The sequence below is a fragment of the Neolamprologus multifasciatus genome, chromosome 15, assembly GCF_963576455.1.
Source record: "Neolamprologus multifasciatus chromosome 15, fNeoMul1.2, whole genome shotgun sequence".
Taxonomy (NCBI): domain Eukaryota; kingdom Metazoa; phylum Chordata; class Actinopteri; order Cichliformes; family Cichlidae; genus Neolamprologus; species Neolamprologus multifasciatus.
Window position 1 is genome coordinate 20,934,610 of NC_140453.1, and position 27,996 is coordinate 20,962,605.

General features: G+C 39.5%; 4 protein-coding genes across 6 annotated transcripts in view; 1 reads left to right on the forward strand and 3 right to left on the reverse strand.

The window, feature by feature from the left end:
* The window catches only part of LOC146501986 (solute carrier family 22 member 2-like), an 8,659-nt gene extending 6,488 nt beyond the window's left edge, over positions 1 to 2,171 (reverse strand). For 2 of the 3 annotated variants that reach the window (XR_014869323.1, XM_085132602.1), the window contains exon 1: positions 1,728 to 2,170. Coding sequence is in view for 2 of the 3 variants with exons in the window: in XM_085132602.1 (XP_084988728.1) it covers positions 1,728 to 2,078 (351 nt within the window). In the remaining variant the exon portion in view is untranslated. Of the gene's footprint in view, positions 1 to 1,727 lie in introns of all 3 variants that reach the window. The other variant, XM_085132603.1, reaches the window with a different exon arrangement.
* Positions 2,172 to 4,398: 2,227 nt separating this feature from the next.
* Positions 4,399 to 18,481, forward strand: LOC146501987 (plasminogen-like). The gene is made up of 19 exons (XM_085132601.1): positions 4,399 to 4,541; positions 5,384 to 5,519; positions 5,625 to 5,731; positions 6,017 to 6,131; positions 6,652 to 6,791; positions 6,951 to 7,071; positions 7,143 to 7,261; positions 7,926 to 8,085; positions 10,157 to 10,281; positions 10,362 to 10,521; positions 10,908 to 11,089; positions 11,181 to 11,329; positions 11,415 to 11,508; positions 13,057 to 13,171; positions 13,454 to 13,528; positions 13,604 to 13,744; positions 14,493 to 14,599; positions 15,366 to 15,511; positions 17,236 to 18,481. The coding sequence occupies exons 1-19, from the start codon at positions 4,493 to 4,495 to the stop codon at positions 17,395 to 17,397; spliced, it is 2,403 nt and encodes an 800-aa protein (XP_084988727.1). The 5' UTR covers positions 4,399 to 4,492; the 3' UTR covers positions 17,398 to 18,481.
* On the reverse strand, positions 18,469 to 19,667 carry LOC146501988 (uncharacterized). Its single transcript, XM_085132604.1, has one exon. The coding sequence runs from the start codon at positions 19,442 to 19,444 to the stop codon at positions 18,836 to 18,838; it is 609 nt and encodes a 202-aa protein (XP_084988730.1). The 5' UTR covers positions 19,445 to 19,667; the 3' UTR covers positions 18,469 to 18,835.
* A 295-nt stretch (positions 19,668 to 19,962) lies between these two features.
* Positions 19,963 to 27,970, reverse strand: LOC146501989 (solute carrier family 22 member 2-like). The gene is made up of 11 exons (XM_085132606.1): positions 26,606 to 27,970; positions 25,092 to 25,195; positions 24,764 to 24,918; positions 24,056 to 24,224; positions 23,348 to 23,462; positions 22,696 to 22,796; positions 21,409 to 21,623; positions 21,226 to 21,334; positions 20,702 to 20,814; positions 20,526 to 20,625; positions 19,963 to 20,253 (listed from the first exon to the last, which is right to left on the reverse strand). Exons 1-11 carry the CDS (start codon positions 27,002 to 27,004, stop codon positions 20,157 to 20,159), a joined length of 1,677 nt encoding a protein of 558 aa, XP_084988732.1. The 5' UTR covers positions 27,005 to 27,970; the 3' UTR covers positions 19,963 to 20,156.
* Positions 27,971 to 27,996: the final 26 nt, after the last annotated feature.

A 27,996-nucleotide genomic window follows, 5' to 3' on the forward strand; every position in this document is an offset into this window, starting at 1 on the left:
ATGGTTGAAAATAAGTATTTGGTCAACAACAAATTTGGTCAATAACAAAAGCTCATCTCAATACTTTTTAATATACCCTTTGTTGGTAATGAAAGAGGTCAAATGTTTTCTGTAAGTCTTCACAAGGTTTTCAGACACTGTTGCTGGTATTTTGTCCCATTCCTCCATCCAGATCTCCTCTAGAGCAGTGATGTTTTGGGGATGTCGCTGGGCAACACAGACTTTCAACTCCCTCCAAAGATTTTCTATGGGGTTAAGGTCTGGAGACTGGTTAGGCCCCTCAAGAACCTTGAAATGCTTTTTACAAAACCACTTTTTCGTTACCTGGGCACTGTGTTTGGGATCATTGTCACGCTGAAAGACCCAGCCACGCATCATCTGGAATGCCCTTGCTGATGGGAGGTTTTCAGTCAAAATCTCATGAAACATGGCCCCATTCATTGTTTTGTTTACATGTTTCAGCCTTCCTGGTCCGTTTGCAGAAAAACAGCCCCAAAGCATGATGTTTCCACCCCCATGCTTCACAGTAGGTATGGTGTTCTTTGGGTGAAACTCAGCATTTTTTCTCCTCCAGACATGACAAGTAGAGTTTTTACCAAAAAGTTTCTGTTTTTTTTTTTTTATTATTATTATTTTTTTTTATCATTTTGTCTCTCATAGTTGAGGTACACCTATGATGAAAATTACAGGCCTCTCTCATCTTTTTAAGTGGTAGAACTTGCACAACTGGTGGCTGACTAAATACTTTTTTGCCCCAGTGTATATGGACAAGGAAAATTGTTTTCTTTGGTTGTATTCTTAATAACTTATTATCTACCCACTATTAAACATTGCCAACTCAGGTGTTACTGAGTAGCATGAATTAAAAGATATGAAGATTAACAGAAAGCAAGAGGTATTCATTCATACTCATAGTGGCGTTTTGGAGCCAGCCTCAAGTGTCCATTTGAGGAACTTTAGTATTTGGCACTTTGTTTTCTTCATGGATGACTTTTCTTCAGTCACCAGTGGCTGAAAACTAAAAGAAGTGCACTGGGGGTAGAGTAGGCCCTGGGCACAGAACAAGCAAGTACAATGTGTAGAATCTAAAACCATAGTAAATGCCTGTTGCGCTGATTCAAATTATTTTAACGCAGTGCTCAGGGAGATATCTGGTCTCTGATTCATCCGCAGAAGGAAAGCGACGAGTCCTAACATCCAGTCAGTCTCATAAGTAAAAGTAGTGTAAAATATCTTCAGCCACAAGGGGTTCTACAACAGATGGTCTGTCCCCCACAGAGTCGTATTATCAACATCATGGAGTCTGTGTGGGACTGATTACATCAAAAGCGACTGAGAGAGCAGAACACAGAACAGCTCTGTGAATTTCTCTAACATGTTGGAACAATCTACCAACCAAAAGACTGTACCTCGAACACTTTATCTTGTGTAAAAGTAGTTAAAGGCTGTTTTGTTTTGTTTTGGGTTTTTTTTGGCCTTTCCATAATGTCACTGATGAACAAAAACATTAAAAAAAACATTTTTAGTCTTCTTTTTGTTTCTACTACCTATAACAGCACTGAATCCATTATTTAATGCTCAAGACTGACATTATTAAACTATAAAACTATAGTTAAATTATAAAACATCACCCATTTATCTATGTAAACTGTGCATATGAAACTATACATGAAACTATATGAAAATTATACATAAACACTGTGAAAAACAGTCATATAGGAACTGACCTTGCATGCTGTAAGTGGGACTCCACTCAGGTCCAGTTCCTGTGTGTCACAGGTCAGCTCTGTGGCATTCCAGTCCACCTCATACTGCTCGCAGGTGCTGTGCTGCACCAGTCCAGAGCTATTGACCAGAGGCACCGTCAGCCTGCGACTGTCTGTCAGGTTCCAGCCGCATGCATGCCTCCTCTCCACCACTGCAGGGTCCCGACACCAATGATCAGGGGTGTAACCCTGGAATACGATGCCGACGTATACCCCTGCAAAAGGCAACGACAAGAGGCAGAGCAGGGCAAAGATTCGCCTCTGACAGCGGCCAAATGACCCGGCCTCTTCCAAGAGGTCATCAAAGGTCATCCTTACTGTCACAAAGTTTAAGAAATCAAGTCAAATCTTGTTCTGTTCAGCAAACCACGGATCAGTGCAAACTATCAGAGTCCCTTCAGGGGTGCTTAGACCTCGTGCACCTCACACCGGTCGATCCACAAGTCCAAAGGGCCCAGATGAAACACAGCTGGGTAACAGCGTGTTACTGTTTAATAGAGTCAAACACAGGAAGAAAGCGGGATTATGCAATCATTAAATGTATGTCTTCTTAAGGAATGCTTGAATGGTCTTAGCTTCAATATTTATGCACGATCATCACATCACATGACACAGATGGTCAGTTGTCTTTTATTTTTCTAAGAAAATGGTGTGACGTTTTTTAACTACACAATAAAAATGACTGTGTTTGAATCACTCTGCCTCCATCCACTGTATTCCTGGAATTTGTAAAAAAAAAATAAAAAAATTAATTAACCAAAATTAACCAGTACATATTTATTTTCTCGTATTAACCGAAATCAAAGAGGTTTATAGAATTTAGAGAAAATATAACTTGATTAAAAGAAGTTGAGCAAATCAGAGAAATCTCTGTCTGGCCTTCTTCACCTTGGAGCAGCTGCTCTGTGCCCGACTCTGTGTTTAGGCCCAGGGACCGTGGATAAATACACAGACATGTTTGTGGATATTGTTGTAAGTGCATTTATTGACTTCAAGGCATTCACAACCCGCTAACCCCAAAGGCTAACCTTCACAAGTAAGTGCCAAACCCTAACACTAATGTAAATTATACATTATAAAACTAATCCTTCAAAGAGAGACATTTAAAAGACAGCCAAAATATTTTGACTTCTAAAAGACTGACACCTGAAAAACTTTTTATAAATACTTAAAAATATATATTTTCTTCCTTCTATAATTGTTGCATCTTTGTAGTGTGCAGTGTGTGTTATCCAAACTTGACATTGTTACTAACACATCCTCACCGTCATTTTCATCTGTCTATGTAGTGATTTTGATCAAAACCACCTTTGAATGGTCTTCATAATAATAAAGGTTATGAGCATTTTCTTGTCAAAGTCCTTCAGAAAAACCAGGCTTCAGTTAAAGACATGTGCATTTCATGTCCTTAAAAATGTTACTGTTGTGCAGTGATCTGTCAGTGCATTTATATTAAGCAACTTCTCATCTATTTTCATTGTAAATGGCAGCGTCTGCTATTCCTGCACCACAGTAGAAAGAAACAATGACACACAGTTGATTGTTGACTTTTATGATACAATTAGACTGAAGCGGGAAGCTGCGTGGAGAACCCTGACTTTATTGAAATATCATTATTATTATGAGGGTTTTGATAGGATGTGTTTTTCTTACTTTAACCTTTCTGAGGTAGCATTAGGATCATCATATGATCATATGGTCTCATGAGTTGTATATGTGTGCATTTCTTTATGTCATCTGTTACATGCTTTGTTGTTCAGAAACATTACTATTGTATTTAAGACTTTCAGCTGAATTGACTCAGTCTTGTGTATGTCACATGTAAGGTCAGCTGTTTGCTGTGCTCGTGTAAGATTTCTCAACTCTTACTTCTATCATATTTGTAAATTGCTTATATCATAGATTTGAACAAAATTAAATGAGGCCTGCCATGAATTCCAAAGACTAGGGTGTGTTTCTTTGGTTATAATAAGAAATCGTCTCATCTTCCTAAGTTTTTAATAAAACAGATTTCAAACATCCAGCTAGTTTTAGAAAGATTGCCTCTTCCTGTTTTTGACTCCACGCCATTATAGACTGTATAGAAAAGATGGACATAGCCAGGAAACAGAAAGAGTTGGGTTTTTTCCACAGTCTCAAATTCATTATTTGCTGCACAGCAGTAGTAGTCACACCCTTTCACTCAATTAATAAAAACTAAACTAAAATGAATAAATAAACACTGCAACCAAACAATTCAAAACAAAAAATAATAAAGATACAAAACTATTCTTGCTTTGACTGAAACCTTTAGCCTATATTTTGTTATACAAAGAGATGAAAGTGAAATATAAAAAAAAGATAATAGACCTTTATTATCTTCTTCACGTGCTACCTGAAGAGTCAGAGTGTCCAAAACTTTACAGGATTGGCCGAAGAATAATTGGTTCAAAAGGCCAGTTGTTACATCTGAGAACAGATAAAATCTTGAGGTGTTACATGCACTCCAGCTGTGTTTCATAACGATGCAGCAGAAAATAATTAAAATGCTGTGTTTTTAATCACTTTTTCCCCTTCTGTTTTGCTCCAAAATCTCTCATAAACAAGGATTTCGACCTGCTGCTCTTTTGCTGTCCTTGTCAGGACAATGATTAACTAATAACTGAGCTGTCCTATTTGTCCTCCCAACATGCTAAAAGAAGTCCAACAATAAACCAGGAGGTATCTGATCATATTAGGGTCTCACCATGGACCTGAACACAGCAGCTTTCCTCCTTGGAGCTTTGCTCTGCAGTGGTAAGATATTCATCTTTGAATGATAATTATTAATAAATGTATCATATCCATTGAAGAGGCAGTTGTTGGATTCACTGTGAGAGTGCCTCATCGATATGTATTAGGAGCTTAAATGCAGAGTTTTTGTTCACACAGCCACATAAATGTAATGGAAACAGGTCAGAACAGACAGCATTGGATAATAAATTTAAAGCTAAACCTCATATCTACAACTGATAGATGATGCTAACTGTGGGCTCAAAGCAAAGATGTTTTATATAATGGAATGTAATGCCGGATGTAATTTCTCTTAGCCCATCTATGGTCTAAAACGACCTTCTTTAGCTGTCTTTTATCTGATTGACTATCTCTTGCAAACAGAAGGTTTGAGTGGAGGTAGGTGGGGCTTCTATGCTAATAGACACACCTGTGTGGCTGTGATGACCAAAATAGGGATATCAACTCTGAATGCCATCATACAGAATGAAAAAAAAGAAAACAGAAAAAAAATTTCTGAAACCTAGTGTTTAGAGGAATCGGAAGCGTGAATTTTTTCTTTGTAGGATCATTTGTAAATACATTTACATCCCCATTTGAAAATTTCGACATGCTTAATAAGATTATCCACCAGTGTAACTAATAATGTAGACTTGCTGATTCAAGATTAGGTCAAATCAACAAAAGAAAGTGATTTTCTTAAATTTTTTTATCCTATCTACCTTAATTACATCCCAGTAATGTAACAGAAGCTTGCTTAAATAATTTTGGAAATGTTCAGGCAAACAGCAAAGAATAAACTAACAAATCAACCAGTTAATAAATAAAGCTTTGGGGGATTATTTTTTTTGTGTGTATGATTGCAGTTGGTGCTACTGAGATAGAGGGCTACTCCAGAACTGAAGGGGCATGGATCCTCACACTGAATAAACGAATGTATTCAGTTAGCACTTTGGCCGAATGTGCTACCAAATGTAGCACTGAAACACTCTTCACATGCAGGTAAGTTCATACCTCACACTCCCAATTGTTTTCATATTGGGTATTAAACAGTGCACATACACCACATTTATATACATATGTACTTTAAAAAAAAAAAAAAAACAGGGCTTTTATGTATGATGAAAACGACAGCGAGTGCGTGACAGCAGCTGCAAACTCTAAAACAGAGAATATCAGGCGCAGAAGCAACACAGCTTTATATGAAAAAAACGGTAATGATCTTCAAATTCCTCTAAAGTGATATAAGACTGAAATGTCTGTTTTTGCATTTTCTTTTCTTTGTCTCTGGTGACTGTTCTACTCTGGTTTGTGTGATCTTTTTAGTTTTCCTAACATTGTGGTTAATTTTTAGCCAATGTGTCATGATCAATGATGTTTGGACTGTGTCTGCAAACACAGTGGAGCTGGATTGCGAGTTAAACACTACTGTGGTTCAATCAGATTGAATACAACACAACAGTAGAGTCCTGTTGTTTCTTTTTTCTTTTCTTTTCTAGAATATCTCTTGGAATGCGCAAATGGGATAGGAACAGATTACAGAGGAACAAAGTCCAGAACAAAATCAGAACAGGTCTGTCAGAGATGGGGTGAAAGCTACCCACACAGGCCAAAGTATGTATTCAACTGATTTAACTTAATAATTTCTTATCTTTTTATTATTATTTTATTTCTATAGAACATTTAATAACAACAAAATTTGGCCAAAGTGCTGTGCAAACATAAAAATTGCACAGTAACAAATGACATCAGTAACAAATGACATCAATAACAAATAACGAATACCAGGTAACAGATGAGTAAGTAGATAGATAGTAACTCTCATGCAGTGTTGAAAGCCAATGAGTAAAAATGTGTTTTAAGATTTGAAAAGATTGACGGTCGGGGCCTTTCTAATGTGGAGAGGTAAATCATTCCACAATTTCAGCGCCACAATCGCAAACGCCCGGTCACCTCTGTGAACCAGTCTCGACTTAGATGTGGCCAAGAGCAAGAGATCGCTTGATCTAAGAGCTCTAAAGGGCAGTAAGTCAGACAGATATTCTGGAGCCTGTCCATTCAGTGCTTTAAAAGTCATCAATAAAATTTTGTATTTTATTGATGACATTAATTTTTGTTAATGTTTCTGCTGCAGTATCACGCCGCAGAGCCACCCACGAGCAGATCTGGAGTCCAACTTCTGCAGAAACCCTGATGGGGACAAAGGGGGACCCTGGTGTTACACCACTGACCCCTGGAAACGCTGGGAGCACTGTAACGTACCCAGCTGCTCTGGTAACACACACACACACACATACGTATCTAATTATACTCTAGCAGCTATTTTACATTCAATGGTCTTCATTTGGTTTAATACTAATATATAATTTGGAACAACATTATCTGCTATCCATGGCCCAGCATATCAGATACATCAGGGTTTTTCCTTCACAGAGGAATGTATGGTCTGCAATGGTGAGGACTACAAAGGAAAAATCTCCACCACTGAAAACGGCTTCACCTGCCAACGCTGGGACTCTCAGAAACCTCACAACCATGACTACCATCCCAGCAGGTAAGTGCAAAAGAGTTTAACAAGCCTTTTCTGGATTACTTTCTGGATACTTCTTCTTATACTCTGTGCAGTCTACCACAAAAGTATCTTGAGGAGAACTACTGCAGAAATCCAGATGGAGATCCCCGACCATGGTGCTTCACCACCAGCCCATCCAAACGGTGGGACTCCTGCGCCATACCACAATGCAGTAAGTCTCCATTTTTAAATGTTTCCTCATTAATGAACTACAAAAAGGCTTTCACAGCTGTTGTTTGTTGTCCAGCGTGTTCTTCTGCAACACAATTAGCAAGATGGTCAAAAATTAAGAATGTCATGTACAAGAGTTGTTGCAGACAAACAAATATATTCATGTTCCAATGAAACCAGACATTCAAACTTCATAGTTTTTGTTGCTCAATCTATTTAGAGGCAGCAAAGTATTTAATTCAGTTTATTCAAGTTCAACTAATGTTATAGTGACCTGCTATTTTAAGTACCATGATTAAATTCAATCAAGGTGCAGAGTTAAGCAGGCAATCAAACATTCAAACATTTATTTCAGGTGTTCTTTATTGATGGCAAAATCCCAATTCAGCAGCTTGTAGACAAAACACAACAACCCATTCAGAAATCCATGTTGAATAAACATTGAAATATATATATTCAAATAAACTCAAGCTACCATCATCCACTGCCAGAAACTACTTAAAAGTATAAGTAAAATGAATAACAGAAAAGGAAGAACAGAATTAAAGGAGACTTTATGTAAATGAAGTTGTAAGAAAGTATAAAAGACAATAAATACAGAGAATACGCTTCACTTCTTTTTTTGCTGGATTGTACATGAAATACATCTTTTCTTCCGTCTTCAGCTGCTGAACCTTCCATTGTCCCAGAGGTCGACTGTGTCACCGGGGAAGGTGTAGCATACCGAGGAACAATTGCTGTAACTGAGTCTGGCAAAACGTGCCAGAGCTGGTCGGCTCAGGTGCCACATAAACACAACCAGTCCCCAGAAAACTACCCATGCAAGTAAGAGCTGTATCCAGGAATTCATGTCCATCCTAACATGGCGAACCAAATATTAGTGGGAGTTTGCAGTTTGCAGTTTTTGTCAATAGTTTTCAGCTCTAGTGTGTGTAGCACCTACGTGGAGTCATTACCTTGGTTATTAGGGCAATCGTGGCTCAAGAGTTGGCAGTTCGTCTTGCAATCGGAAGGTTGCCGGTTCGAGCCCCGGCTCGGACAGTCTCGGTCGTTGTGTCCCTGGGCAAGACACTTCACCTACCACCTACTGGTGTTGGCCAGAGGGGCCGATGGTGCAATATGGCAGCCTCGCTTCTGTCAGTCTGCCCCAGGGCAGCTGTGGCTACAACTGTGTGAATGAATAGTGGAATTGTACAGTGCTTTGAGGGTCTCGAAAAGTGCTATATAAATACAATCCATTATTATTATCCATTGGTACTGTATATGAGTAATTTTGGGCTAGTATCAGAAGATTAAGAACGACCCTTAGAGCTCTGGTACATGAACAGCAGAGGAACCAGACAAACACGGTTGTGTGGCTTAAAAGTACATCAGTGATGTTAAGCCTTTTAAAAGAAATTTGTGAACAACACAGAATTACAACAGGTTTTAACAGAACTTCAAGTATAAAATTTCCCCCAAAGTAGCAAAAAAATAGAATAAAAATAAAATTGTGCACAAGTAAAAGATTAGTCTTTTTAAGTTCAAATGGTACCGGTGGGGCCCATAACAAATGGGTGTATTGCAATAGAGTCCGTCTGATGAGGAGTGTGTGTGTGTGATTGTCTGTCCTACCGCACTACTTGTACAGCAGAGGATCGCAGTCCATCACTGTGCAAATGATTGTGCGTGTATATGTATATTGTCTCCTAGGATCTTGGGTTGACTCGCCGTCCAGTGAACACTGGAACACTCTGGGTTCTGGAATCACTGACCTGGTCTTTGGATTCATCCCATATAAAAACCTGACCTATAAACAATGGTCAAATATATGTCACAAACAATTTAAAAATAACTCTCACAAATTAACCTAAAGTAGTGTCACAGTGCAGTAACTACTATTCAGATCAGCTATCATCAATTCAATCATCATCAGTTCAGTCTTGTTGTACAACGTTAAAAGTTCAAAGTTAAAAACAAAAATAAAACAATAAGCTCTCATCAGAGCTCATCAACCCATCAAGTGGGTGAACATCAAATGTTTTATTTTTTCTTCTTTTTTGTTTAAGATGATTTTAGGAACTGGGTTACATGTGGAACTCTGAAGGGTAAAGCACCGACCCAGGATGGTGAAAAGCTTACCAGAAGGCAGTAAAGATGGCCCAAAACTCCTATTTTTCTCAACTTATTGCTGTTAATTCACATAACCCTCGTATTTTGTATAATACCATAAATTCTGTACTGAATGCAGAAGATTATACGGTGGCCCTGAGAGGCCAAACGGACTGCAACTTCAGAAAACACCTGCAAAAAAAAAAAAAATGAATCTAACAAAATAATGTCATGCTACAACAAACCTCAAACATATCCAAATAATAGAAGCCACAAGAACTAAACATATCTTCAGTAAAAACATAAGTCAACAATACAGAAAATAAACACAAAATGCTGGGTCACACACCCAGCCCGTGACAATCTAATATGGCGGACAACTCTGCAGACACATGTTGCCATTATGATGTCATCTTACTAATGCTTGCAGACATGAGTTTAAAAAACAAAACAAAAAACATTTATATTGCTTGGCATTTTTATGTTGAAAACTTCAATAATTACATCTGTTAATTACCAAACATATCTATGTATAAATGAAAGAAAAGAAACTTTGTTTACAAATTGACATTCTTTGCATCATATTTGAGATGTAATTTTTAGATTAAGTAAACACTGCATACTTTTTATGTAAAAAGAACAAAAAAGAAAATGTTTAATATTACTTTACATTAGATGGTTTGAAATGTTCACTGAATGTATTCAGTAACATTTATGAGAAAAATATGAGAAAAGAAAGAAGAAATCTGTTCAAGATTCTTTTTTCAGTGCAAATATGTTTTTATGTTTTCATCTTCTTTGTCAGAGGTCTGGATAATAACTACTGTCGTAACCCCAACAATGAACTGATGCCCTGGTGCTACACAACTGACACCGGCAAACGCTGGGAGTACTGCAACGTGCCACGGTGTGGGGTTGCACGCACACAAGGTATAGTGTTAGTTAATCTATCTCGTCCTTGTGTTTCAAAAATGAGTGAATCTCCCCCCTTTCAATATCTCTTACTGCAGGTGATCCAGTCATCCCCCCAAATGAGGAAGACTGCTATGAAGGGAGCGGTTTCACTTATCGGGGCATAATATCAGAGACCATCAGTGGAAAAAAATGTCAAAGTTGGAGCTCCATGACTCCTCACAGACATTACAAAACTCCAGAAGCCTACCCTAATGCGTAAGCATTAAACACATTCAGTTTTTATGGCTAACACAACAGGATGACACAAGAGGATAGGACAGCTAACCTTGAGAGGGGGAAAAAAACTATAAAAATAACTATATTCTAACACAAACATGAACCAGGAATTCATCACTACATACAAGAAGAATGTTAGTATGTTGAAGATGTACCTTAAACCTATGTGGTAAAAATCCATGAATTTTAATTTTTGAAAATTTTTAGCAGTCAAAATTCTGACTGGCAAAAAAACAAAAAACTTTTTTTCCAACCCCAATTAGATCCATCTATTTATTAAGCCCCCTCTCTGGGCTTAACTCTAAAATATCTTGTTTAATAGGTTGATGTCTTGAAGTTTCAGGGGCTTTTTTGTTTTACAACAGGGACCTCAGAGGGAATCTGTGCAGGAACCCTGATGGGGACGACGCTCCCTGGTGTTTCACTACAGACCCCGCAGTCCGCTGGGAGCACTGCAACTTGAAGAGATGCTCTGTCAGACCTTCACAAGTCAGTTCTCCTCGGTCACACATCACCTCCATTGCCATCCAGACTCCACCGGAAAAAGGTGAATCACCTTTAAGTGTCACATGTTGTGCTTCCTTGCCAGTTTGTTTGACCTATCATTCACTTCCCCTGTTTCGCTGCGGCTGTTTTAGACTGCAAGATCGGAAATGGAGCGACATACCGAGGTCCAACCTCTGTTACTGCGAATGGTGTGACGTGCCAGGCGTGGAGTTCTCAGACTCCTCACAGTCACATCAGCTTCACCCCAGAGACTCACCCCACCAAGGGTCTGGAAGGCAATGTAAGTGCGTGGGTGTTGCAATAAAAACTCTTTGTGGTAAGAACAGAATTTCTTTCTAGTTTCTAACTCCTCTGTCCACTATCAGAGCTGCAGAAATCCAGACAACGATATAATTGGACCGTGGTGCTACACTACTGATAGGGACACGATATGGGAACACTGCCAGATCCCTGACTGTGGTATATGAACATTGTTTGTGTTGGCATTCAAATTCAGTGTGTTTTATTTTAATTTGTTACCATCTACCAACCTTTTTAACCACTCTATCATTATGACTGATGCTCAGTCTGAACTGCAGACTGTAGTAACCCTTGCTTTCCATTCACTCATCTCCACCTGTGTCACCCACTGCACTCTATGGTGGGTCTGATTCTATCCACATGTGTTCTGGTATTCTAACCATGTTAACAACAGTGAATACCTCAGTTAGTTCAATGAGATTAGCAACTATCAAAGAAATATTGTTTTGGTCAGAGAAATTCACACATTGTCTCAACAATAAAAAATCTCTGTCTCAATCTATGGTGCACCGCTCTGTCATGCCACTATAAATCCCATTATTTAGAAGTGGAAATAGGACTAATACCTCTTTGCAGCTAGTAGGTGCCAGTGATGATAATAAATTTTTTTTTTTCTTTGGACTTCAGATAATTAAAGATAAAGACAAATGACAGTAAATGAATGTGAAGAGCTGACTTGTTTGGGAGAGCCAAATCCTGTTCAGCTCGGCTGAGAATCCATGCAGACAGGGTTGGGACTTTATTTTGATCGGCACACTATGTGCAAAGACACACTACAATCATACCATCATGGGAAAGATGGTAGGGGGAAGACTTTCTAAAGCCAGTGAGTGTAGTGATACAGGCCAGGTACACAAATGAAAATATCCATCAGAGCAGGATCAACAACAAACCTAAAAATACTTCTCAGAACTGTTCAACAGTCTGTGCAGCTGTACTTCTGCTGCAGGTGTACCATGGCCTTTTGCAATTCAAACCAAAACAAATCACCCCAGACAAACAGATTAGGACTTGACTGAGATGATACCCACTGACCTCTAGCTATTTTCCACTGTGGAAAACAAAACATTTCTGTCCAGGCCTCAAACCCCATGTTTGTTCTCCCCAGTAGTTGTAAATACACAAAAATAAGACTTAATTTAACAGTAAAAAATTGCTTACAAAAAGACAAACCATTCATATTTGCTAAATTAGACATAAATAGAAGGCATAGAGTGATGCTAAATGAGGCCATAAGAGCCAAAGCCAAACCAAAAGAGCAGAATCTCTTGATCTCAATAATGTGGGAAGACTGGAGCCTGTCCCAGATTTCAGGGGGTAAAAAGTGCAGGATTACCACATAGAGATGTCCAGTCTTAATTAGTCTTAAATCTACAGTAACCTAAAACGCAATGGAACATGTTCACACAGCCAGCTGATGGATCCCAGCACATGACTTTGATACTGTGAGGCAATACATCTGTAACACGGTGCTGAATTATTGTCCAGCACCGTGTTACAGATGTATTGTAGCATGTCTTGTCCACCAAGACATGCTAGAGATACCAGATAAAATCCATTTACTGAGTAAAATGGATTAATAAACCTATTTTTGTGCAAACTTTTCCATTGGCTTGTTGCTAATGAGACTATAAAGTTTAAACTAATTCAGTGTTTTTGTTTCACTCATCTTCTGAGAATTCATGACAATGAACTACTGCTTTATAGTTGAAATGAAGTGCGGAACACCAGTAATCAAACCAAAACGTTGTTTTAGTCGTCTTGTCGGCGGCTGTGTGTCGAATCCTCACTCATGGCCCTGGCAAATCAGCCTCCGAACCAGGTGAGAAAATAACACCAAAAGGACTTACATTCATAATATAACATGTACAGAGTAATTTAAATACTTTTGACTGTTAACTGTAAATACTGTAAAGACTTGTTCTTGTTGTTATAGAAATAAATACATTGAATGTTAATAGCGATATGTTACATTTTTTTGTATTTATTTTTTCCTGGGTTTTGTTTGTCTGTTCACTTTTTAGTTCATTTGTTTTTGAAAGCAAGCTGCTGCTGCATCTCGTCTGTACATTGTGAAACAAACATCTGTTTTTCTTTCTACTAGTATAGGAAAACATGTCTGCGGAGGAACTCTGATCGACCCTCAGTGGGTCCTTTCTGCTGCACACTGCTTCGAGAGGTAGGAACAGGACCACCATTAACAATTAAAATCAAATTCTGCAATAACTCAAACAGTGATTGATTATTCCACCAGCTCCATTCGGCCTTCAGCCTACAAGGTATTCCTGGGTATCCACATGGAGAGAGGCAATGAGCCATCGAAACAAGAGAGGAGACTTGAGAAAATAGTAATGGGACCAAACAGAGCAGATATTGCTCTGCTTAAACTAGAGAGGTCAGTATGGGTCTAATCATCCTGGATCAGCTACTAATGATATTACACAAACAACTTGATGCAGATCTGAACTTTGATCTTAGCTAACCTGAAGGACTGAAACATGGATGAAATATGTGTTTTTGAAAGTATTAACACTGACACTCAGCTACCAGATTTGTTAGAAAACAGGCTCTCATACTTTAATCCAGCATACAGATACTGTCTATTAATTATTTAGTTATCCATCTGATATTACAATTATCACAATATATATGAAAAGAAAGTGTGAAAAAAAAACCCAATAGTGCTATCAGTCAAATTTATCTATAATTAGCCGTGAATGGGTAGCACCGTCTATTACAGCTTGCTTATACTATCATAATAGTGGGGTAATAAGGTGGAAACAAGTAGCCAATAATGTGGAAGTAATGTAAAAGTGTTATCTTGTATGAAGAGTAATCATACTGGAATAATATTACATTAAAATGTATGTAATTGTGTAATAATATAGGAGCAAAAGTATCCCCATGAGTTAAACCAATTAGCAATAGCTTAGTGACAAACTGGTAACAATATGATACATACTAGGAATAAAATGGTAACACCCATGCATTAAAATTGTTATATTATATTATGTGATATTAACTTATTTACATTTGGCTCAGTGTCCCAACCTTTTTGGAACTGAGTATGCAGAAAAATAAGTAACTTGTTGACACGAGTTTGATCTTGTGAATGCCATTAAAGATATTTGCATTTCTTTCAGCCCTGCAATAATAAATGATAACGTGCAGCCAGCTTGTCTCCCAGAAAAGGACTATATAGTTTCCAGTGCAGCAGAGTGTTTTGTAACTGGATGGGGTGAGACTCAAGGTACGTCACATAGATGTGTACTTCTTTTTTTAAATGTCTGTGGATCTTATTGTAATGACAGAGTAAAAACTGGCTGATACAAACTGATACAAATCACACGTTTATGTGCTTTAAATCAAAGTTTGTTTGAAGCCACATCTGGTCCTCATAAACATAGGTGGGACATCAAGTAGGCAGGATTTGCTTGTTGATAACAGCCACTGTTTCACAAGTTTTATTTTCTTCTGTTTCATTTGAAGTTAGTTTTTTTCTAACAAAGATGTATCAGTGCTATAGTGATACCCATTCACATCTTTTTCTAGCATTTTTGTTCTTGATTAAAGAAAATGTTTAAAAAAAATGTTTGAAATGTTTTCACAGTTGCTTTACAACTCATGATACACTGTAAGCTGACTCATTTGCACACTTTAGAAATGCCAGTGTAGAGATGATTCACACAGAAGGAAAATCATTGAGTGTAATGAAAACCTTTCACCAGCAAGTGGCAGAATTTGAACAATAAGCTTTACTGTGGCTCTCTATATCGACCAGCAATAATTACTATTTTTGAACATAATTTCTAATTAATGATTCTTTGTTAAATAAACACATTACATCTTGGACAGGGAGGTTTATCAGTTTGGTCAATTGTAAAAGTTTTTTAAAAGCTTTTTGAATACTGTAAATAATTGTCAGTGCTCTATAACACAAGAAACTCCACTGTACATGTATTGCTAACGATGGTGATGAGGAGGAGGAAGGTAATTACACACAGGTGTGTTGGCAGGTACAGGAGGCGATGGCGTCCTGAAAGAAGAGGGTTTTCCTATTATCGAGAACAAGGTGTGTAATCTACCAGAATACCTGAACGGCAGAGTTCAAAACAACGAGATGTGTGCCGGATATATCGAGGGAGGAGCGGACAGCTGCCGGGTATGAAAAACACAAACCTTTGAAAACTGGGGAAAGTTTATAAAATGTGTGTGTTTTACTTCATCTTACTGACCTGAAATATTTTTAATAGATTTCCAGAAGCTAATGACTGAAAAAATGAATCAGATATATAAATGTTTCATTTGTTTACAACAGTTCAACACAGAATTTAGTAATAGTAAATAATGTTTCTATAGTAAATTCAAACAGTTAATTATTCTCCACCCATTGATGTAATTTAATATAAACTCAAAGGTGCTTTGACATTTGTGAAATTTACAGATAAAATGACCAAAATCAAATAACTTGCATGTGGAACTGTACAATAATCCGATACTTGGAAAAATCTGATTGTATAACAGGTAATTTATGCTTTTGATACGAATGTTTAATTATATTAAATAAAACCTGTTAGCCCAGCTAAAACTAGACATACTTGTTTTAACTATCTGTTCTTCCATATGTGGTTTATACAGTAAGGATTATCTGAGCACATTAACATTCCAAGTCGTAGCTTTAATATGAATAGGTTTACATCAACATAGAAAGAACTGTGTGGGGGAAAAGGGCAGTTTTAACATGGCGTACCCAGTTGCAAGGGTTTGTTGCAGGGATATGTTGTCCTTGAAAAAGAAAATTAAAAAGAGCTCACTCATAGTTTGACATCTTTCAAGCTGAAGTTCTCAAACAGTATGAGGAGTAATGATGTGGCTATGCAAATGAAAAATATAAGAATCAAATATTATGAATTTGCTTTCTTACACATGGATTTAAGATCATTTGGGGAAAACCGGCTTGGGCTATTTTTCACAGCTGTCCTTTCTCACATGTAGCACTCAGCAGGTAAGCAGTTTCAAATACTGAAAATTATTCAAGTGTGTGAGGTGAAAGAGCTGCTTTGATGGAGCATACAGAAAGCAGCACACTCACTTTGGTGAATGCAGTGGTCAGCTGTTTGTGTCATTCAAACATCAATTTCACTCCAGCAACAAACAGACTTTTCACTATTGAGCTGGGAGGTTAAAGATCAGACATTTTTTATCAGGTGATTCTGCAAAAGTTCACAGAGGAAGCTCTTTGGTTTGCCAGAGTTATTGGGGTTCTTTCCAGAAAATTATTATAGAAATGTTGGAGAATTTCAGTCAACCCGAGTAGCAGAGTTAAAGACAAAGATCAAAGGTTATTTGCATGGCTGCAAAGAGTGTCATCAACACTCTTGAGGATTTAAGTAAACACTTGACTTTGTCTATTGTGTGTTAAAAAGGCTAAACAGCACACATCACTTTCAGTATTGGCACAAACATATTTTGATTAAACATACACATTCATTAAACATGGAAACATGGAAAAACAAGCCCAAATATTTACAGTGTGGACTGTAGATATAGAAAATTTATATTGCTTCTAAAATGGATGGGAAATAACTAAATACGAATGTTTTGTTTTTGTAGTTTCAGGTATTTGGCTTATTTCCTGAGCCATTCTCACTTTTACCCCCATCATTTTAACACAAATATGTTTACTTTCTAAGAAAGAGATTTTTAATATTGCAAATAGTTTGTTTATTTGGCAAATAAGCACTAGTTTATTGCTTACACAATAATGCAGAAAAAACCCAACTTCCTTCGTGTTTCCTACTCTTTTCTAGGCTGGTTTCAGCAGCTGTTAAATTAAACATAATCAAAAACTGTAGTTATTTCTACACATGTGTTCTCCTCCTGTAGGGTGACAGCGGTGGTCCTCTGGTGTGCTATGAGCAGAACAAGTTTGTCGTGCAGGGTGTCACATCGTGGGGTCTGGGCTGCGCCAATGCCATGAAACCTGGTGTCTACGCTCGAGTGTCTAAGTTTAAGGACTGGATAGACACAACCATCAAAGCCAACTAAAAGCTACCATCTGCAGTGTGGTTACTGAGGATGTCTTAACCTGTATATATTCTCTGCTATATTCTATGCTCTGGCAATGATTGACTTCATGACATGAAGTTTTTCGGTTTTCTATTCTATCCTGAAGTGGATAGACTAAAAGCAGGGCACCTTACTGGTTTCAAAAGCAATGAAAATGTTTCTGTAACAGGTTAAACTTTTTTTAGAAGCCATGCTTTACAGAAAATGCATTGCAAATCTACTTCTTTGTGGTTACATTGAGTGAAATACAAGATAAAGATTCAGTTGTTGTTTCCTACTTGATTGTGTGTGACTTAATTTAGTTTTAAGACATTCCTGGTGTGTGTTATCTGTCTTCATAGATAAAGCTGGGTGTCATCAGCATAGGAGTTAAAATGTATACTATGCCTTCTGATGATACTGCCCAAGGGAAGCATGTATAATTTAAGCAGAATTGGTCCTAGCACAGAATCCTGTGGAAATCCATAATTAACCTTAGTGTGTGTGAAGAGGACTCTCCATTTACATGAACAAATTGGAGTCTATTAGATAGATACGATTCAAACCACTGCAGCAGTACCTGTAATACAAATAGCAAGCTCTAAATGATGTATTAAAATATTATGATCAACAGTATTGAAAGCTGCACTGAGGTCTAACAGGACAAGCACAGAGATGAGTCCACTGTCAGAGGCCATGAGAAGATGAATGAATGAATGAATGAATGCTTTATTGGCCATATGCAGGTTGCCCCGCAGAGGAATAGGACCCCCCCCCCCCCTCCCCGACTTACACACACAACAAAGACATCACATGGGAATACAGTCGGAGATCGGCAGCGTTACAGAGAAAACACTGCAAAAAGTACACAACAATGGGAAAAGTACAAGAGGAAAAAAAGAGACCTCTACTCATGCTGGGCCCCTATGGGGGAACAGCATGAGAACAGGAAACAAAAAAAACTCCTCTGCACAAAAAAGCACATAAATGTCCACATTACAACATTGGAGCACGTGACAAGCCACAGGGTTGGGTAGGGGGTGAGGAGTATTCTGAAGGAAACACAGCTGTCATCCTGCACAGCTCTACCATTCCAGCGCGGCACACAGACCCGCCATCTTCCCCCACAGGAAACAAACATCGAAGGCGTTTGGAAAGGGAGGGGGATGAGTGCGTGCTTATCAGTGTAAGTGTATGTGTGTGCGTGTCCAGAGTTCAGCTGAGACAGTGTCCTTCGCCCTATCAGGCTAAGTAAAGAGGCTGCTAGCCAACCCAGGTGGCCTTGGGATCGGAAGAATAGTCATCACACAGTCGTTATCAGGGAGTTGTTGTTGTTTGGCACCAGCCTTGGGCCCGCAGCTGGCGCCATGGTTTCCGCATGTTGAATTCGTAGATTTTTCTTTTATGCGAGCAGCACAGGAGAATTTAAAGCTGTTCATTAACACTCCGACACTGGTCTCTCAATCTCCCGTCGGAAAGCCGCGAGCCTCCCCATGATGGTATCAAACTTCTGTTCCGTGGTGTTTTCATTCTTTTGATTCTGAGACCCCACAACTGCAGTGAGCCGTTCTGCGATGTGATCCAACTTTCGCTCAAGGGTCTCATTTTGAGCAGGCCTCTCTCTGATGTATCCCACCATGCGCTCAATGGTGTTGTTTTGAGCCTTCACGGCAGCTGTAAGCGTCTCCAAGGTGTTAATCATGCTGCGTTTGTTGTGAGAGGTTGCGCCTCGTCCTATCGCTTCGATTCCAGCGGGCAGCCTTGTGGGGGTTTGAACAGCCGGTTCCGCTCTCTTATTTCTCCGATAAGCCAGGGCCAAGCCAGCTCCGATCAGCAAGAACCCTGCTATCATGGTTCCGAATAGGTAGATATCTTCAGCGTCCTCGATCGACAGTCCCGCCAGCCACATGACCCTCCAGTTCTGCCACCCGTCCATCGTGTATCCAGCAGGGAAAGTCCCTCCAGGGCACTCGGGCTCTCCCGAGCCCAGACTTCTCGTTGAGAAGAGGGTGTCAATAGCATTCAGAGACCAGTTGATCAAATCCATAATTCTCTTTTAGGTTTTAGAGAACGACAGTGAGAGACTGTTTGAGGGAAAGTAATACACATGAGACAAGACAAGGACACAAGAGGGAAGGAAGATAAGGGGAAGGAGGATAGGAGAAAAAAGTGCGACCGCCTTCGCCAAGAGCCAGAGAAGAATGATCATTTGTAACTTTCACTAAAACGGTTTCTGTACCGTGGTGAACTCTGAAACCTAAATTCAAAAGGTTAACATCAGCTTACAAAAGAGTTGAAAGAGACAATTGAAAACATAAACTCATATGAAAAGTGTTTACTGAGGTTACTAATTAAGTGAAGGCCCAGATGATGGCGCAATGGTTAGCGCTGTCAATTCACAACAAGAAGCTCCTGAACTGAAGGACAGACAACATTAATTATATTAGTATTATTTGAGTTGTGAACTATGCACAACCACTCGTGGAAACAAGCAGAATAGGTTCACTTTAAATCTTATAACAGTAAATGTTTTAAATGAAAATACTTGAAGCTTGGTTGTATTAAAGATAACTTTAATAACTGTATGATGTGGTTCCATAAAAAGACACAAGTTAGTCTAAACACTAAATACTGTGCACAAAGAAAAACTGAGAAAATGTTAAAATTGGCTCCTAAAATTAAAATCAAGGAAGTAACTAATATATCCACAAGCAACACTGTTAAACAGCATAAATAAATACTTTGGTGTGCAAAGGAGCTTAAACAGTTGCCCGATCTTTGTTGGACGCTGTATTTTGGTAGTTGGGCAGCAGGTTCCCCATCTGCTGTTTCTTCAGTTCGATTTTCTCCTTTGCTCTGAAAACACAAAGTCGCGTTATGCACATCAACTACAAGGCTACGAGTCTAAAACACCCATGCATTATTATTCATAAATATGATTGTCAATCAGAAAATAAATCAACAGCTTTTCTGGTAACTGATTGCTTGTTTTAGTCAGTTTAAGCAAAAATACTAAATGTGCTGTGTTGGAAAAAAAAGTCTCTCAATCTGTACTTACTATAGATACAATAGCAGAGATATAACGGGATTTAAAGGGGCTTAATTTTCCTACTGCACTAACTACTCACTTTTTTGGGAACTCAATGTCGTTGATGGTATCTGGCAGCGGTACGCCTCTGGTCTCAGGGAGCAGCAGCACCAAACCTCCGGCCAGGAAAGCCAGAAACCCTACACAACACAATTCAATAATGCATTTAAGCTTTGATAGTCAGATTTATCTGACTTTTACTCTCAGAAAACCCACCAAAGATGATGAGTGGCAGCTCCAGCCAGATCACAGCCAGTCTGTAGAGCAGGAATGGAGCCACAATGCCTCCAACATCACACAGAGTGGAACAAACAGACACTCCCAGGTTCCTAAAGACATAAAAACAGCATTTCTTTTAATCTACTAAAATAAAGTATATTTACTTTTTAAACTTTTGATACGAAGACATGTTTAAAAGGCTAAATATCCACAGTTACATTAGTTATCTACATACAAATACAAAAACAGCTGGATTTGGACAGGTTCTGAAACTGTGACATAAAAGAAAAGGATAAAAGTTCATATTTTGATCAGTTTCACACTTATATTATCAGGTACAGCTTCAAACGGATTTGGCAGCAGTCTAAGCTTTCTGTGAGCACAGTTCTATCAATAATCTACTAGTGATTTGTGATGTCCTTTTGTTATACACAGAATTTACTGTTGTTTACTGATTACCTTAGTTGATGTATAAATTATACCTGTTCATCCCAAACACAATACATTTTTTTGTATTATACCTGACAAACGTCGGGTAGAGCTCAGTGTTCACAAACACCACCATCTCAAAGGTCATCGTGATCCCCAATCGGCCGATGCATGCCACTGCCATCTTAAACCAAAACATGCCTGCAAGAACAGACAGAACCATTAAAAGAAAACTTGGAAATCAACATTCAAGAGCACTAAGAAAAATCACTCACTTTCAGGAATAAAGGCAGTGATGAAACAGGAGACTCCAGCTACAAAATTGGCCGTGGCGAAGGGGAGGCGTCGGCCGACGCGCTCAATGGTGAACAGGATGAGGAAGGCGGCAGGAAACTCCACCAAGCCAGAGATGAGGAAGTCGATATAGACATTTCCTCCCAGAATGCCCAGCCTCATGATCAAACCCTGGTAGACGACAGCACTGGTGAACCTGAGAGAAAAAAACATCTCATTAACTTTGAATCTTTATCGTAAATTCCATCCATCCACTTTCTTCCACTTATCTGGAGCCAGGTCACGGGGGCAGCAGCCCAAGCAGAGAAGCCCAGACCTCCCTCTCCCCAGCCACCTCCTCCAGCTTATCCGGGGGAACACCAAGGCGTTCCCAGGCCAGCCGAGAGAGATAATCTCTCCAGCGTGTCCTGGGTCTGCCCCGGGGCCTCCTCCCAGTGGGACATGCCCGGAAAACCTTGCCCAGGAGGCGCCCAGGGGGGCATCCTTGTCAGATACCCGAACCACCTCAGCTGGCTCCTTTCGATGTGGAGGAGCAGCGGCTCTACTCTGAGCCCCTCCCGAATGGCCGAACTTCTCACCCTATCTCTAAGGGAGAGGCCAGCCACCCTTTGGAGGAAGCCCATTTCTGCTGCTTGTATTTGCGATCTCGTTCTTTCGGTCACTACCCACAGCTCGTGGCCATAGGGGCGCAGATCGACCGGTAAATTGAGAGCTTCACTTTTACACTCAGCTCTCCGTGAATCGCTACCTTATCGTGGTGGAGAGGTTTGTGTGTCCCAGGGATCCCAGGGGCTATGTTGTCTGGGGGCTTTTGCCCCCTGGTAGGGTCTCCCATGGCAAATTGGTCCTGGGTGAGTGACCAGACAAAGAGCGATTCAGAAGACCCTTATGAGGAAAACATCAAGGGAACAGTTTACCCTGTTAGTTAACAGTTTAACCGGGATAGGGTTACGGGGGCCCCGCCCTGGAACCAGGCCTGGGGAGGGTGCCCAAGGCCAAGCGTCTTGTGGCCGGGCCTTAGTCCATGGGGTCCGGCCGGGCACAGCACGAAAAAGGGACATGGGCCCATCTTTCTGCAGTCCTACCACCCGCAGGAGACAGACGTAGGGGTCGGGTGCAATGTGCGTCAGGCGGAGGTCCTGGCAGACCGATTCCCGGCTACCAAGACTGGCAATTGGGAGACTTTATCCTAAATTGATTTTTTTATTTTTGGATAAAGAAGAGTCATTTATCATAACAGTTGTGTCCTGCTTCAATTAAATCCTTACCAGTTATAGCTGAGAATAAAAGTGTGTTTTCGCATGTTTGGCGTTCTGATCAGGTCCATGAAGGAAGCGGTGGTTGAGTCTGCGTTATCATCTTTCAGGGTCTGCAGGATCATTCATATAACATCACATAGTAAAAGTATTTCTGGTTGTTTTTATGCCTTAGCTTCAGCCTGTTTTACTATGTGTCTCCATGAAAAAAAATCTCACAAAAAATAATGCAGTCTAATCCAATCCAGATCGTGTCTTTTTCATGGAAGGCTTGAAACCTCTTATTGCATCTTTTAAAACAGCATGGCTTCAAAGTAGAAGAGTTCAGGTACTGAACTGGCTTGCCTGGAGTCCAGACCTTTCACCAACCAAAAACATCTGGTGTATCATGACATGAAAAACACAACAAGCAAGACCCAGAACTGTTGAGGAGCTACATTTTCATCAGACACAAATGGGACAACATTTCTCTCTCCAAAGTCAAAGAACTGGTATTTTCAGTTCTCACACATTTACAGAAATGTAAATCTATTTCTATTTCCTAAAATGTAAGTTTTATCTCACTTAATAAGTCACAATGAATTAGACTTCAAATTTTCATGTTATATGCTGATAGAATTTGATTCCAGGTAACAGATGCAGAGATTTTGTGTCCAATGGCTACCTCGATGTTCTTGGAAAGAGTCATCTTGTTTTCTTTGGCCATGTCCGCTGTGATCTTCACTGCTTTGGAGATTTGGTTTTGAGAGAGAAGCCATCTTGGAGACTCTGTGATGAACCTGAAAAAGTAAAATGTCAACAACAAATCTGTTGTTAAATACAAAACTATTTAAAGGTACAAATTATTTCTTTTTTTAATTGATAATGACAAATTATCAGTAGGTGTGTGTATTTTTTCACTAAGACAAAGAGATTTTATTTTAAGGTTTAATAGGTCGTACAAAGAAAGAACAGGCAAAACAGACAACCCACGTAAGGGTAGCATCTGATAAAATATAGTGCTAAAGGTGCACAGGTTGACAAAGCGGCAAAAAACTAAAGGTAATAATATATTTTCACCACAGTACCTCTGGTGTAATATACCCTCATTGGCTCTACAAAGGAAAACATTTATTCTAAACCTTCATATAAAATTTATTAATATGTATATAATAACTGGATAATGTTTTTTTTTTTTTAGCATAAGTGAGAAGACTACTCATTTTTATAAAACGTTTGGAAATGACTACAAGACACAGATTTCTAACATTTTAAAATCACCTAGATGTCACTGAAATTGGCTACAGCCCAAATAAATATGTTAAATAAAAGTTGAAAGATGGGTTAATAAAACTTCATTCATACTGCTGTATGTGGTTGTGGTGACTCTTACCAGTAGTAGGACAGGAACAGGATGTAGGGGATGGTGATGACGACCTGCAGCCAGCGCCAGTCTGTTATATAGTAGGCGAGCAGAGGGAGGATGAGGATGCCGACGCTGAAGAACATCTGGTAAATTACTCCGACTGTACGTCTGAACTCCACGCCCACGATCTCTGTGACTGAGATGAATAGAGGAAGGTGTGTGTTGGAGTCACATTGTTAAATGTTGTCACTGTGTTACTTAAATTTGTAAGTCTTAGTTCAAGCAGCAGGATCAAAGACATTCCTTTGTCTCTGTCCACCTCTCCAGTCTGTTGGACGGTGGGGGAGGCTGCATTGTTTTATTTAATGGAACATCCTGTGTGAGGGTTCTGTTTTGTTGTTTAGTAACCTTCCTTTTTATGACCCTGCATACACACACACTCGCACATACACACACATACACTCGCACACACATACACACACAGTGCCTTATCTTTTGTAACCATAGGGGGGTTTACAATGGGAGGTGCTTGTGTGTACTGTAACTGTTTTCAATAAAAGGCGGCTTGGAAGGCTTTTTATTTGATGCTGGCTAGGAGACAGGTGAGGAGCGTTCAGCTCCAAGACCCTGGTTCTGACCCTTCTCCCTTGCTAGCAAGTAAAAGCTGTTCAGGGAATGACTATCCTTGATTGACTGTGGTGAAAAGCAAAGGTAAAGGCTATAAGGTGGTCTTACTCAGCACATATCCAGCTACCCAGCCTCCTTTCACTCCAAACCCATAGAGAGTTCTGAAAACCAGTAAAGATATGTAGTTTGGAGCCACGGCCACCAGGATCCCTGAAACCCCATTCAGCAAGTTGGATATGAGGAAGCTCATTTTCCTGCCAAACCTGAAGTCAGACATCAACAATCATCACATTGCTGTAAGTCTGTCTCACATAATGTCAATGATTTGGTCATGTAAGTGCTAAAAACAACAAGAAAAAATTATAAATAGATAGTAATTGAATGTATCAATTTTTAATGAGTCAATTTTTAATCACTGTCACAATCATAGCCTAACCTGTCAGCCAGGTAGCCAATGGCAATACTTCCAACCAGGAACCCCACGTTCAGAGTGGCCTGAATCATGTCCACCAACCATGCATTCGAGCACACCAGGTCAAACTGGGAAAACACAAAGTGAAAAATGTCCTGAATCTGTCAAAACAAATTGTATGGCATGCTGCCAGTGTTTTTGTTCATTTTATGAACAACACAAAATTACCATATTAGTCATTAATAACTCTTTGCTTGGGATACGGACATATTTAGGTTTTACCAAAGTACTCAGATTCTCTGAGCAACACAGTTCTCTCTTTATTTATGTATTTATTTATGTGTATATATACACACACACACACACATGTACAAAAAAAATCCCCTCTCGCCCTTGCGGGCGGTCTATCCTTCAAGTTCGGGTCCTCTACCAGAGGCCTGGGGGCTTGAGAGTCTTGCGCAGTATCTTAGCTGTTCTTAGCTGTATCTTAGCTCTTAGCTGGACAGAGATCTCCGATGTCTGTCCTGGGATCTGCTGGAGCCACTGGTAGGATTTCTGGATATCAGCCACCTCCGCTATCTGCCGGTGGTACATACCGTGCAGGGGCCTGTCCTTCCATGATGGTTCCTCCTCTTCCTCGTCATTCTAGGGTTTCTGTTGCCTGAGGTATTCACTGAGCACGCTGTCAGTTGGGGTCATATTCCTGATGTATTCCTGGATGTTTTCTGCATCATCCTGGTCTGGGGTACTGACACTCATTAGTCCCCGGCCTCCTTCCTTCTGCTTAGTGTACAGCCTCAGGGTGCATGACTTGGGGTGAAACCCTCCATGCATGGTCAGGGGTTTCCTGATGTTGATGTCAGTGGCTTCTATCTCCTCCTTTGGCCCACTTATTATCCCAGCAGGGTACCTGATCATGGTGTAACTTGTAACAATTTCTGAATGATAAATAGTTATATATCATTATAATGCAAAAGTATAGCATGCAGAATCTTTTTGAGAAATTCTTTCTCAAAAATAAAGAAAATGCAATTGTCATTCAACTTTCATGTTGGATTGAGCAAATATGTCAAGCTGCCCCACAAAAGCAACAATAGCAGTAGACTTAATCTAAATTTTACCAATTATAAATCAATAAAATAACTAAATAAACTAAATAAATATATTTAAATATAGACAAATATAAATATCTTTATCAGCGTGGGACTTTACAGGCTGGCTTGAATTTCTCTTGCATATTTTAATTAGCCAACACAGACATTTTTTGCATTTGCCCCAAATTACAGTTCCAGGCTTTTACCTTTAATATTATTTGAGATATTTGTGTTCAGACACTGCCTCAGATTTCAATGGTGCAAAAGAAGCAAAAAATTACTTTAAGTTGAGACTGAATGACCCCTTTTTTAAAAAAATAAATCATTATTTCTGTTTTCTACATTCCAAGCTGCATCATGTTGTTGAATTCACAGATTTTTTTTACTCAAAAAATGTTTTGTCTATTTTTTGGTCTGTGTTGGCTGTGACCTCTTGTTCCCCACCTCAGTAACAAAAGACTGTCTTCCCTCGTAGTCGTACTCCCAGCCATGTTTGCAGCTGATTGTGGGAGTTCTGCTGAGGTCCTTCAGCTCCTGATTGTCACAGCTGAGCTCAGTGGCATTCCAGTCTACCTCGTACTGCTCACAGCTGCTCAGCTGACCAGAGCTGTTGTCCAGAGGTACTGTGAGCCTGCGACTCTCTGCCAGGTTCCAACCGCATGCCTCTCTCCTCTCCACCACTGCAGGGTCTCGACACCAGTGATCAGGGGTGAAACCCTGGAAGACTATCCCGACATACACACCTGCCCATGGCATGGACACCATACACAGCAGGATGAAGATACGCTTCTGGCAGCGGCCAAACTTCCCGGCTTCTTCTAAGATATCATCAAAAGTGGTCATGATTGTAGAAGGGTTTCTTTACTTTAACCAGCTGCAAAAAACACTCAGCCGGAGTCTAATTTGTATGCTGAGCTTCCCTCTGGAGAGTGCCCATTGAAATGCACATGCACTGGGTTTTTAAACAGCACAAGAAGGAGCAAAGGTCCATAGAAATGCGTTGGTACTGCACAGCCTGTGCACTAGAGCATTAAAAGACGTCTGCTATCCAATTTACTGATGTCAGAGCCCAGCAGAACGTCTGCTTTGGGGATTAATTTACATAAATTAATCAGCATGGACACATTGGCCTGGATGGTGACGCAGTGATGATGTTTAATCAGTTAACATTTAAGAGATACTTCATTGGAATCTGTTAGACATTAAGAATGGAGAAAGATAAGATCAGCTGAAAGAAAGTGTTGAGTTTCTTGAGTCTTTCCAGACAAGTCTAAAGAACTTTGAGGCAGGTTAAGTGTCAGTCCAAGTTAAGCCTGAATCTTGACTTGACAGGATCAAGATTTAATCTTCAAGACAAGCTCATGTGTTGCTGGAAATCCTTTTGAAGACAGCTCAAACTAAGACTCAAGTCTTAACTAGTGTGAAATCATTTTAAGCAACTTTAAGCCAGAGACAGGATCAAGTTATTGAAAACAAGAGCAAAGGATTTCCCCCCCCCAAATTCTCCTACCTCATTGTACCTGAAATATTTTAATATTTGCACAGGTTTTAGTCTCAGCTTCTTTGAGACTAATTTTAAAGACCTAAGACCTATTTTTGGGTAAAACCTCATTTTACCCAAGAATAGATGTTAGGAAGTCTCGTGTTATTCAAGACAAGTTCAAAGTTGTATGTCATTTCATTAAACGTTCAAGCCTCATTCTTCTTTCATACGGTAAGTCAGTCCAGACAAGATGAGATGACAAAAATAAGTTTTGAGCACAAGCCAGATGTCAGGACGTCTTCAGGTCAACTATCAAGTTCGTCCAAATAAGAACTTAATTGTAATGTTGCCA